Source organism: Pieris brassicae, chromosome 2 (assembly GCF_905147105.1).
Source record: "Pieris brassicae chromosome 2, ilPieBrab1.1, whole genome shotgun sequence".
Classification (NCBI taxonomy): Eukaryota; Metazoa; Arthropoda; class Insecta; order Lepidoptera; family Pieridae; genus Pieris; species Pieris brassicae.
The window spans coordinates 4,202,589-4,216,091 of NC_059666.1; the positions used below are offsets into that span (position 1 = coordinate 4,202,589).

The 13,503-nt window shown below is 33.1% G+C and overlaps 1 protein-coding gene across 1 annotated transcript; it reads left to right on the top strand.

Annotated features, from left to right (window-relative positions):
• Positions 1–8,913: 8,913 nt before the first annotated feature.
• On the top strand, positions 8,914–9,862 carry LOC123720345. Its single transcript, XM_045676908.1, has one exon. The coding sequence runs from the start codon at positions 8,914–8,916 to the stop codon at positions 9,700–9,702; it is 789 nt and encodes a 262-aa protein (XP_045532864.1). The 3' UTR covers positions 9,703–9,862.
• The last annotated feature ends 3,641 nt before the right edge of the window (positions 9,863–13,503 follow it).

Genomic DNA, 13,503 nt, shown 5'->3' on the forward strand with positions numbered 1-13,503 from the left:
CTCCAGAGAAAGTCATCGCAATCCAGAACTTTACGCAGCCGAAGAATTTAAGAGAACTCAGACGATTCCTTGGCATGATAAACTTTTACAGACGTTATTTACCAAATGCTGCTCAGATGCAAGCACCACTCCATGATCTTCTTTCTGGTAATGACAATAAAGCAACGACGCCCATATGTTGGACGCATGAGCTCGAGGAGGCCTTCAAGTTGTGCAAAGAGAACCTTGTGGGTGCAACTCTCCTAGCTCACCCAAATCCAACGGCGAAGTTAATGTTAGTAACAGATGCATCGGATATAGCGATAGGTGCAGTACTACAACAAAAGATTAATGACGTATGTCAACCGCTTGCATTCTTTTCGAAAAAGTTAACATCAGCTCAGCGGAAATATAGCCCATTTGACAGAGAATTGCTTGCAATCTACGAGGCAGTGAAATACTTCCGGTTTATGGTCGAGTTAAGACCTTTCACGATTTGGACCGACCATAAACCTATTGCCGCAGGATTTCGCAAGGCATCGGACAAATGTTCGCCACGGCAATTCCGGTATTATGATTTTGTCTCGCAATTTACGACTGACGTGAGACATATCTCCGGTGATGATAATGTCGTAGCGGACGCACTGTCAAGAATCGAAGCTATATCGGACATAGACTTAGACCAGCTGGCTGCAGCACAAGATAGAGACGCGGAATTGAACGATATATTAAACAGTAATTCTTCGTTAAATTTAAAGAAAATTTACATCTCTAATTCCAGCAAAGTGTACTGCGACATCTCCAGCCCTTCGCCACGTCTGTACCTCACACCTGATTTTCGGAAACAAGCGTTCAACTCCATCCACGGGTTGAGTCATCCTGGTGCTAAGCCTACGATTCGACTTATGACAGAGAGGTATGTTTGGCCGAATATAAAAAAAGATTGTAGGGCATGGACGAAAGCCTGTATAGCGTGCCAACGCTCAAAAGTTGGAAGACATACTCGAGCCCCTATACACGTTTTTTCACAACCATCTTCACGTTTCGCCCATGTTCATGTAGATCTTATTGGACCGCTGACTATTTCACACGGCTACCGTTATTGCTTAACTGCTGTCGACCGATTCACGAGATGGCCTGAAGTTATTCCGTTAACAGATATAACGGCTGAAAGTGTGGCTTATGGTTTTGTTAACGAGTGGATCGCACGATTTGGTTGTCCGCTTAAAATTACAACTGATAGAGGAAGGCAGTTCGAATCGCATCTCTTTAAAGAACTTGCAAGGCTTACTGGTTCCGAGCATATCTCAACTACTGCATATCATCCTGCAGCTAACGGCCTGGTGGAGAGATTCCATCGACAATTAAAAGCGGCTATAATGTGTCATGATAACGAGAATTGGCATGAGGTGCTTCCTTTAGTTCTTTTAGGCATACGTAGCGCATGGAAGGAGGATATATCGTCCAGCTCTGCTGAGCTGTTATACGGTGAAGGTCTTAGATTACCTGGAGACTTATTCATATCGTCGGGTACTGAAATCACCGACCACAGTGACTTCTTGTCGCGTCTACGGCAGCATATCAGCCAGTTAAAGCCAACGCCTGTTATGCGACATGGTAAGGCCAAAACATTCGTGCATAAGGATCTAAAACAGGCAACGTCGGTATTCTTAAGGCAGGATGCCGTACGTAAATCTTTAAAACCACCATACTCTGGTCCGTACAAAGTCCTTGACCGGACAGACAAGACCATGAGAATAGAAATGGACGGCAAGACAACAACGGTGTCTATAGATCGAGTGAAACCGGCACACATATTGACTGAGGAGGAGCCTATCAATAACACCATTGCAGTTCCCAGTATGCCCCCTGCGAAGAAGCCTGATTATGTAACTCGTTCAGGCAGAAGAGTTCGATTTCCGCGCCACTTGTACGACCTATAGGTCTCCGGGGGGGCTGATGTGGGGACTGGCAACACTGCGCGGGAGACGCTAGTCTTTACCGAGCTTCGTCGCCGGCAGGTCGTACGATCGTACCTACGCCACGTATCGCGACACAAGCTACCGGTAGACTGTTTAACCGATACATTGTATTAATTTATTTAGAGTAAATATACATGTGTGTTTAAATATATGGGGTTTCATTTCTGCCAACCCAACACCCCCATACTAAATATATGGTAAGCCAGGAGTCTTTCACAGTCTCTAAAAAGTGTAGGTAGGCCATCAGGTATGACCGATTGAGGGGCACCTGAGCTTACCTCTCTTCCTGCTAGGTGAAATCGTCTTAGTGAAAACAGGCGCTGTCATCCCTTACGCTGCTGCTGCTAATCTTCGCAACTGGGCAAAGCACTCTCCTCCTCCGTGAAAGTTATGGCATATTTTACAATAACTTTCCTTTTTTGTGGTGCTCCTTCACATATTGTCATAATTCCTGCCTTTTAATCTGCATATGCACTGTTTTAATTATTTGTTATTATTATTTCATAATAATCATTAAACTAAAACAATATATACTCTTATTCATACAAATGCAATACTTATCTAATAACTGCACCGTTTACACTAATTCGTTACTTTTCCTTACATCATAAACACGATTTGACTGAAGACAAATTTAGAAAAGTAGTTAAGTGTCATTAGACTGATTTAGTTCTTATGGTTAAGAGGATAGAGATTATATTATTAAGAGTAAAAACAACTATAGTTTTTGAATATATATATTTACATATATCTTTCTGTGTCTATTTCAATAAGTAATTGTTTAAGGCATGTTGGCTTACATCAGAAATAATTATTGTTACGCCAGACATCGAACAGAGGCTCACTAAATATCTTAATAACATTGTAATTGGAGAGATATTTAGTTAAAATAAAGTAATCCTACTACTAACATTAATTCATATAACAAAAAACAACTTAAAGTAAATAAATATAGTCGCTTTAGGCAAGGTTCCGAAGATACTGGCAGCGTAATCCCTTTGAATAGCTAGACTTATTCTTTGTCCGAGGTTTTATCCTAATTAAATGTACTCTAGTGGTGAAATAACCATTAACTTTCTACACAAATTGAGTGAGAACACTTTAAGTTGGTGTACGATTGAATATCCGACGATCTAAGAACAGTGAAAGTTTCTTTGTCGTAAACATCAAATTAAGATTCATCTCTTTGATACATACGTTGAAAAGTACTTAATATTTCATATTTCTCATGACTTTCATGTATATAATATATAAACATGTGATTGACGTCTTCTAGGGCTTTTCACTCAGTACACTTTTGTATTTTCTTTAAATAGTAGATAATCTTTTTTGTGTGAATTCCAAAAACTCTTCTTACACGTCATAGTAGTCTGTTCTTAGGTCCGAATTAGTAAAAATGTACACAAACAAAAATGGAAACCCAATTTAAAATGGTGTTATTAACAAAACAACAACAGACATTGTCCTATGCACACATCTTAAATACGAAATATCAAACTTAAAAACCTTTTAATTGTAAATAATTCCGCCCATTTATTGCATTACGGCTATGTCGGGATAGATTCCATCGTCTTGGTCGTGGTATAAAGATAATATCGGCACGATAAGCTAATAGAAACTCGAAATAAACACATCAACCGATCGACTTCCATACTACTAATTGTCAAAATTAAAACACCATACCATTTTTAACAAGTGAACGGCTGGACTGATGTTCAGACTGATGCATTTTTAGTTTTTCTGTTTAATGCGTTTTGCTATACCACGTTTTATGTCACGTCCCACAGGATAAAAAGTATGCTACCTCCGTCTCCTGGTTCCAAACTAACCCCACTAATTGTCAGCCAAATCGGTTCATGTTCCGTTCTTGACTTATAAATAGATAATAAATATATAAATTTATATATAGATTATTTAGAATAAAATTATTATGTAGCTAATTTACATATGTACAATTTATTTTATTCGTAAACTATATTCGTAAGAAATGGGTAGAATTTCAAGTGTAAAATAATGATATTAATTGACTTATGCTGATAATTTACTTATTAATGACCGCTTCCTAGCAAAATTCTCACACATTTTCCCTATTTCCCATTGACAATTGTAGTAGAGAGTACTATAATTACTTGTATCTGGGTTGATTAATATCTTATGGAAATTAGGTTAGAGATTGAAGACTGTCGATATAGTTTTTTATATCAATTAGTAATCTTAATTATTATTTAGAGATGTTTCTGTTGCTATAATTGAGTAATTTTGTACATATACATTGTTGATTTTAAAACAAACTGTGTTTACAATGTTGATGAATGAATGAAGATTTGGATAAAATTGACAGTTCAATGAGTGTAGAGTTTCAAAGAAATCCTTAGCTTATCAAGGTTATTAGATCAAATGTAGAAATGAATGTAAAGGTTAAAATGATTAATGTAATCATGAGAATCTTCTTCTGTAGAATTTCTTTATAATTAAACGTGTTTCTATTGTTATCGAAGTATGTTTAGAAAACAGTGTTACATATTGTTAGTTCAATTCAGGTATACGAAAACAGCAAGACTAATAAATTAAAAATATATATTTTCTGAATCAAGTTTCATTTTGATAATTATAATATAGAAGTATATTTAATACATTTCTGTATGTTCAATTTTTAGAGAAGCTTCTTCCAACCGAAATTTAATTCCAAGCGGAATATCGGAACTAGCATCTGGTCAATTCAAGTTGCGTGCTTTACCGATTTACATACATAGATGTTAATGAACTTTACTGTGGATATTTGTTAAATTAGTATTAATCTTTTTCTGTAACCCTGATATTATGTTGTTGTTTATGTTATTATATATGTATGTGTATTATGTTATTCATTATAGATGGATATTGGTATCGAGGAATAATACTTATGAACGTTTGATTCAAACATCTTTAATGTTTTGTTTATATACAGTCTTAATATTAACACGCAAAAATGCCTCATCAACTCAATTAAACATCGGTTGTCATAGCAACAACAAAAATGTATGAAAGTAGTTACTGTAAACTTTTTGATATATTCTATAGGCATCATACTTTATCAATTTTGTTTAAATTAAATGTGTATTTCATATGCCAGGCGTTTGATATTATAAATAATAATTTAGTAGACGTAAATAAAGAGTTAAGATATCTAGGAACTAAACGTAAACAGTGTTGTGATAACGGCCTGTTATTCTTAAAATAAAGACACATGGCGTGTTCTCACGGAGCCCTTGACTTTCGCTTACTTTCACCCGCGGTCATAGGTCAACGATTATATGGGTAGGGTTCAGTGTAGGTCGGGTACGTGTTATTATTACCAAATGAATGAATAGATTGTGTTTTAACGTGAATTTGTTTCCAAATATTATTAATAGAATCCGAGCTTTGAGATACAAAGTTCAGCAAAATAAAGGTAATCGTTGTGTTATTGGTAAAATTGTTGAAAGGACACTAAGACCATACATATAAGAGACACATAGAATATTTTTGTGAGGCTGTTAAATAATTAAATGATTTCATATCTTAAGATGTTTCAACTAACTTAAAAAATAGTTTTATTGAATTGTTTATTTATTTTTTAAGCTACATTATATGTATTAGTCCTAGTTTCAAGAAGCTTGTCAGCTCAGCATGTGGCCAAACGGAAAGTAAACCAAACCAAGACAATATTTTACGATCTAAGGCCGTACTGTACTTCTAACAGAAGTTTTTATAGTATTATTTTATGTAATATTCGTTTATTTGATATGTAATACATAAACAAATAATCAGGCATATAACTGGCATGTCTTATATCCAAACATGGACATGTATCAGGCGCAGAAGGCTCAGCCTTGACTTGCCTATGACATAATCAAAGGCACACAATGCAAATGAGGCCAAGGCTAACAACGGGTTGTAGGGCCACTAACCTGTTTATTTGAAGTATTTCTTTAATACAAAAATACTTTATAATAACCTCGTATAAGCTGCCTTAAGTCATTGAACTCTTCGACTATTTTCATTGAGCAGGTTTGCTGACAATACATTATATAATTTGTGTTCGCATAATATTACAACCCATACGTAATTTGTTTCGTAGATATTTTGTTGCTAGTGTAAGCTTTTGATTTTGAGGTAACCCTCGAATATGTTTCCACTTTTATTCGATAAAATTGTTAAAAAAAAATATTTTGTTTTATGACGTGTATTCTGTTAAATAGATAATTTAATCTAATTGTTATACGAATCAAATATTTCGAATTTAATAAATTTAAACCAAGGCCTGAGCCAAATCGGTATCAATTGTTTCAGAATTTGAAAGTCGAAATTGTCCGTAGAAAAACTTTGGTAAAATGCTTTGGTGGTAGAAAATGTTAATACATATTCCATTGTATTTAATTTGGCACCACGAAAAGCCTTATTATCTTGTCAATTGATTAATTTAATGATAACCATAAAATATTACTTCTTATGTCTCATACATATGTATTTATAAAAACGATATTCAAGTGTACAAGTTCTCATGACGTTAATATTGACTATTCTCGGTTAGTAGGACTATATCACCTTTGTTTACAATATGAACTAGATTCTTGTGATATATGAATGTGTGAATATTGGATTTAGAGAAGATAAGGAGGTCAATAAACCAATCGCGATACCATTTGTCTTTTCCGCCCTATAGGGGGGAAATTACAAACATTTCGTTTCATATACATATTTTAGTAATTATCGTACACATTTGTAAAAAGGCATTAGGAATTTGAATTTTTATTCATAAATTTATTTTAAATTACACATTTACTAGTATGTCACAATTGTTGGTCTAAGTTAACAATTCACAATAATATATATTTTATTAATAATGATTGCGGGTTAGTGATTAAGGTTTATATTTCGAGGCACTAGATTTCATTCCTGGTGACCATAATTATTTCGGCTGGGTAGGCACATACGGTTGATCATCTTGAATGACATTATACCCTATTGGGAGATTACTATTACGGGAGATATTTTTCATATACTTAGTTTATACAATGAGACAAATATAATATAACCAAGTTTAAATTTCTCTTCATAATCTAACAATTCGGATTCGATTCAAACAATAAAAGTAAGAGTTTGACTGGTGCTCACGGAAGTCATTTTCAGTTAGATCACGTATATATCAAATTCTACTATCAATAGTCAATAAAGACGATACTGGTAACATTTTCTTTTTCGTTGCTCCAATTCCAATAATTGAGAGGTCGAAGCGTATCACAGTTATTAATTGTATATTAAAGAAACGACATTAATATATACATTTATTTTAAAAACTTATGCAAATTATTCTTATATTAATAATAAAATTAAATATGTTTTATAAACATGTAGAGCAGTGATGGCCTAGTGGTTTCAGCTAGCTCTAATATAATTGATATGTATATGTGTAAAATTTTGGTATGTCATATTTTCTTGTATAATTTTATGCATACATGTTTAAGAACTTATAAATAAATGAAGACCTATACGACATTTTATGGCTATTATTTTAAATATCATGAATGGTCCATGTTTTGTTCCTCGTAAAACAAAATCGTAACGGGTTAGAAGACTGGCGGAAAAGCCTATAAAATAATACCAGAAACTAACTGAAACAGAAACGTGTTCCATTCGACTAGTCCAATGAATTCGACTAGACTAGTGGACTAGTATCCAAACAATAGGTCGATAATATTAATCCTTAGATATTAGCGAAAGTCTTTAAACCCAACAATAGAGCTTTTTTGTCGCAACTTAAAGCGACAGTAAGGAATGTTTGTGTATCTTTGAAAGTCTAGTACTAAGTACTAAATCAAGTGTCGCCAACTTTCATAGGATAGAAACTGGTCGCAACGTAATGTGAAATTATGTTGCTCACCGGATTTAGCATTTAATTGTTTTATTTCTTTTAATTCCATTTTCCTTACTGAATGTTCTAGTATATTTACATATTTTTGAATAAATGTCTAATAATGCTTGGTTAACGTTTTTAATCATCTTTTTTCCGGAAATTTGCAATTCGCTGATTAATGAATTTATACGATATATAACACAAAACAAAGATGTTTCTTATAGGCATTACAGTCAAAACCGTTTACGACGACATCGTTTAGAACAACATATCGGTTATATCGACCAAAGTCAACGGTCCCGGCTGAATTCTATTGTATTAGGCAGTTAATAACAACGTCATCGGCTGTTATGACTATCGGTTTTTATAACAAACTATGAGTAGGCCCTTCGATATCGTTACAACAGATTGTAACTGTTTATGTATTGGAACTTTGTATAATATGTTCATTGGATAGTATAGATTTCAAATGTACGAAATATGTTTCAAAGTAATTTTTAAAGTAAAAACCTGACATATAAAAGTAGGTTACACTGTAACCCAATTGTCAAAGTCTTCTTCAATGTCTATATCAAGATATTGACCTCGCATTGGTAATTAAATTTCGTATAAAGTAGGTGGTCAATATATATTATAGACTTCCTATTCAAATTTTATTAATATAAATATAAATTAATTTAAATAATGTATAATCTGTCAATTGTCTTTCAATGTACACAACATTAAGTGTAAAAATAAAAGAATTATAATAATAATGAATTTATTGAACACTGAGCTATATATTTAGCTGAATTCCTAAAGTTCACCACTTTCGAATTTATCATTATAAATGTGTGAACAAAGTTGATAATAATTGTTTACAACATAAACAAAAACAATATATTATACAATACTTCAAGTTCATGACCCCTATGGACGGGGCTTTCAAATACGCAACATTACGGCACATTACTTTTACTAAGAAAGTCCATTATATTTTGATCAGTTTTTTCATCGGGTCACATCGAGGGGTGCAGAGCGTACGCTATTTAAGGTCAGATACATTGCGCCGGCGCACAGTCACTAAGAAATCTAGCTATGTGGAGGACGGTTGTTTTATTCATATTCGCGGTCTGTACCGCCCTCCCCGCCCAAGACTCAGGGCACACCGACAATGATCTTGACGGGATCGGTGACTGCCTCCGAAAGGAATCCACATCATGTCTCAAGTACAAATTCTTCTCTTTTGTTGACAAAATGATTGGACAGAAAGAAACGTTCGCTCTGACAGATGGCGTGACTGTCGTAAGAGCAGCAGATGCACCACCAGCTACGGGCGCCCCAAGAGCCTTAGACCCAGTATCCAGAATTCAAAACTATTTTGAAACACATTCATTGCGCGTCGAAGTTAAAGGATCCGATGTCATAGATACAGTTTCAAGTGTGGGTCGAGCATTGGAAGATACGGTATCTTCGTTTGACGACAATGATTTATCAGAGGAATCAAGAGGCAAGAAAAAGAAAGCGGCCAAGATTCTCGGGCCCCTAATTGCAGCCGTTGCGTTGAAAATGATGGCTTTACTGCCATTAGCGATTGGTGCTATCGCCTTAATCGCTGGAAAAGCTTTGTTGATAGGAAAGTTGGCGTTGGTCTTGTCTGCGATAATTGGATTGAAGAAGCTGCTGTCACAACAAAAGCATGTTACTTATGAGGTCGTAGCTCATCCTCACCATTCTACAAGTCATACTTCGAGCCATGATTACGGTGGTGCAACTGGGTATGGAGGTGACACGGCCAGTTATAGCAGTGGTTCGGGTCATGGAAGCGGCTGGGGGCGTGCCTTAGACGCGCAAAGTCTAGCCTACACCGCGCAAAAACCTACTTAAACAACCTATATTCTAGGCGATTTCTCTCTTGTGTACTTGTGGAGTGATTGTATTTATAAACTGAATGTGTTTTATATATAAGAGTTTGAGTACCTGGCTTTAATTATTATTTAAGTAGTATATAAGATTTCTTAGCCTGAATATAACGGGTTATTGTATATATCGCGATATATATTGTATCTGTGTATGCAATTTTTTTTTTGTTTGAATGTTTTGTTATGCATTTATTTTTGTTATTTATTGAATATGTTTACGTATGTTGGAGTTCTTAATTAAAGATTGAAAAAGTTGCGTTGACCATTATTTCGAGATCATATTTCATTAATTAAATAATAATTACTTAATTACATGTCTTCATGGATTAGATTACAGAAAATGAAACAATACCTTTGGAATTGGTTTAAAAGTATATCACGAGAACGGGATTTTACGTACATAATAAAATACGTAAATTTTATATTTTGTATGTATCATAAAAGAGCCATTCAACATTTTTTGATTAAATGTTACGTGCTGAATATAGTTATTAGAAATACTAAAGGTTATTAGCAATGAAAAGGATATGTAGTAATTATTAATCGTTGCTTGGAGTCGTCTATCATTTACTTATCATTTTACTTTATTTTTGTGTATTATTGAATTGGAATAAAATAAATATATTCATAAAAGTACTCGGATTTATGTTAATTATAAAAATAGTTCATGAGTTTCATATAATACACATATGTTTGTACAATACAATTTAATAAGAATGCTTCAATTTCATAAAGTATAAATATTTGTATCCGTATCTCAAATCTTGCCACTATTGGTTCATATGCGTAGTTTTTTGACTCTTCGAGCGTTATAAGCCGTTTAACCAAGATTATATGCTCCAGTTTATGTAAAGAAGCTCCTAGAAAAATATATGTACAGGTTAAGTAAAAGCAAGAGAAATGCGGATACAACAGTGGGTCAGTAACAAGTCAGTAATAGGAGATATTATAAGCTAATCACGGTATTCGTGCACAGAGCCGTTAAGCTACGGTTATGATAAAATCTTTATACATTAAGCTCACGTGTAATGCACCCATTAGTTCGGCTATCTCTAATTAACTTGGAATATCTCGTTTTCGAATTAATGAAGATTAAGCAATAGGTAACCTGTAGCTTTTGTTTTTAAGCAATTTGTTAAATGTATATTTTAAATATTAATTGCTATTATTAAATACGTGAAACTATTTGTCACATAAATCAACAATTCTAATGTAAAATTCTGAATACTATATAGAAACATTAAAAAGTTTAGAAAAGTTATTTTATATAAATAGTTTAAAAGCGGACATTCATGATGAAATCTATATATATATAAATGAAGCCCTATTTCCCTTGGCATCACGCGTGAACGGCGGGACAAATTTCTGTAATTCTGTTTTTGTTGTGTTACTTATTGTCAGGGAAGGTTCTTATGAAATAAAAAAATAAGATATCGCGGAAATTAGAAAATTTAAGAATACTTAACCACCACATTAAGTAATCATTCAAAGTAATGCTTCGATCGGAGTTATTAATCTTTAAAATCCATGCTTTTCTCATGGCCATATGTCCTCTGTTCCCATGTCGGAATACCAACAAACCTATTTATATACGCGCCAGATAAACAAACAAAGAATTTTGTATATCATAAATCATTTTTAGTTAATTATACCAATTATTTGAAGTCAATATTCATAGTTATGACAGGACAGCGTCTGTCGGGTCCGCTAGATATCAATAATATATTGAATTATAACGTTTCTAACATTGACATCATGCCGATGTTACGTAATAAATGTATACTCTCTTTATAGTATCCATTTTAGGGCGACAAATTCAAGTGAACTATGTGAAAATAATGTGGATTTACGATAAAGGAAAGAATTGAAATTTTTTCATAGTATACGTTATTATGTAAATAATACAATATTAAATATATTTTTTTTTATTTATGACTCATGTTATACTTTTCTGATTAGTGGTAGTTTGTAAGCAGTGACATCTAGCGTAAATGGGTATAACTATGTTGTTGACCTTCAACTTGAACTATACACCTAAAAGGTTTCGTCGTATTAAAACTGTGCTGTACTTAATAGTTAATACAATATTTTTTTACATGTTTAAATAAAATAAAAATGTCTTAAAGCAATAACTTATTAATAGTTTATATATACATTAATGTAAGAAAACGTTTTTCTATGTGTAAATCCGTTTTAAAGGTTATTACTTTTTAAAATACTATACTTTAACGTAACTGTAAGTCATGAATATTATATAAACAGCGCAGTTCATTGGCACCTCGTATGCCGGAAACTCGTAAATAAAACCTTGAACGTAAAGTTCATTCACAAGCTCGTGCTAATTAATTGCCACAATCTAAACAAACTTGGCCATGAAGCTGGTTCCGTGATAATTTACTAGATGGCGTAATTTGCAAAAAAATTGTCTCCACTTTTAATCGTTTTTACAAAATTTTAAGATAATCAATTTAACATGATACGATTATAAACTTCCTTGTAATTCCTGTAAATAAATTTCCATAACTGATTAATAATAATTATTCAATCCATTTTTATTATACAATGCATATGAAGTATGTAACTTTAATAAAGATACAATAATAATAACTTACATAAAATTGATAGAAGATCGATCAAAATAACTTCTCGGAGGAGGAGTATAACCTGGTAATAAATAAATATTCTATGTCACTTGATTATTTATTATATAAAAATTTTTGGAAGTATAGTACTTATCCATATCTACTATACGATTATAATAAATATGTATCTTATATTATTTACTCGAAACCACCATGAAAAACGTAGAATAAGAAATATAGAGGAAGGATGTTGTTCTCTTTCTGATATTTTGTTTTTCTACGTGTTAGCGCGATGTAGTGTCTGCCGTCATCGCGGTGATTGTAGCCAGAAATAAGCCTTCTCCATAAATGAAGAAAACTCTACTATTTTTATTTTATATATAGCCTAGCAAGGAACATATCTTTTTAATATATCGTTGCCCAAAGTAAATATTTAAAACCTAAAGGGCATCAACAAGAAAGTCTATGAACTTTCTAGTTGGTGATTTGCAAAGGTTAGAGAGCCTTAAGCCATGGGCATGTTCATTGAACTTTAGAGTCACTTTCCCGCTTATCATATTAGTGTAGAGGTAGATATTATCTCTAGAAATAACTTAACATTTGTTAAGCGCATACTTCTCGGGCCGTACGTTGCTTTAAAGGATATATGAAAGTTAAAATAGAATATAAAGAATTATTTATAAAGACTTTCATTATTTCCGAAACCCTTACACTACTTAAGTATAGTATTTCGAAGATTTATGCTCAAACACACACAGAAATACATACTATTTTTTTCTACAATCTGTATTATTCGTTATGGTAAAACATTTTCTCTAACGTTCCCAATGGAGAATGGTTTCGCTAGTGACATATCACATAAATAGACTGACCTTACGATTAAAGAAGATTCCTGAGTAAAAACTTTCTTTTTTGAAACAATTTACACTGTGAGAACTGGTGTAAGTATTTGAACAATAGGAAAATGCAACGAACCATATGTGACCATTCATGGTACTTTAGCCGTGTTTAATTTAGAATTTAGAAAAAGAAAATTCTACCTACAACAACAATAACTTTTTAATTGGAAAATTAAAAGTAGTTATAGGTCATTTGAGAATTAAAAAAATAAGAATTATTAATAGATAGTTTGAACATAGAATTAGGCTGAAATTCACGAAATGGTAAATTGTCATACTTAGATT

Coding starts and splice junctions, on each gene's coding strand:
- LOC123720345 (XM_045676908.1), top strand. CDS start 8,914: ATGTGGAGGACGGTTGTTTTATTCATATTCGCGGTCTGTACCGCCCTC.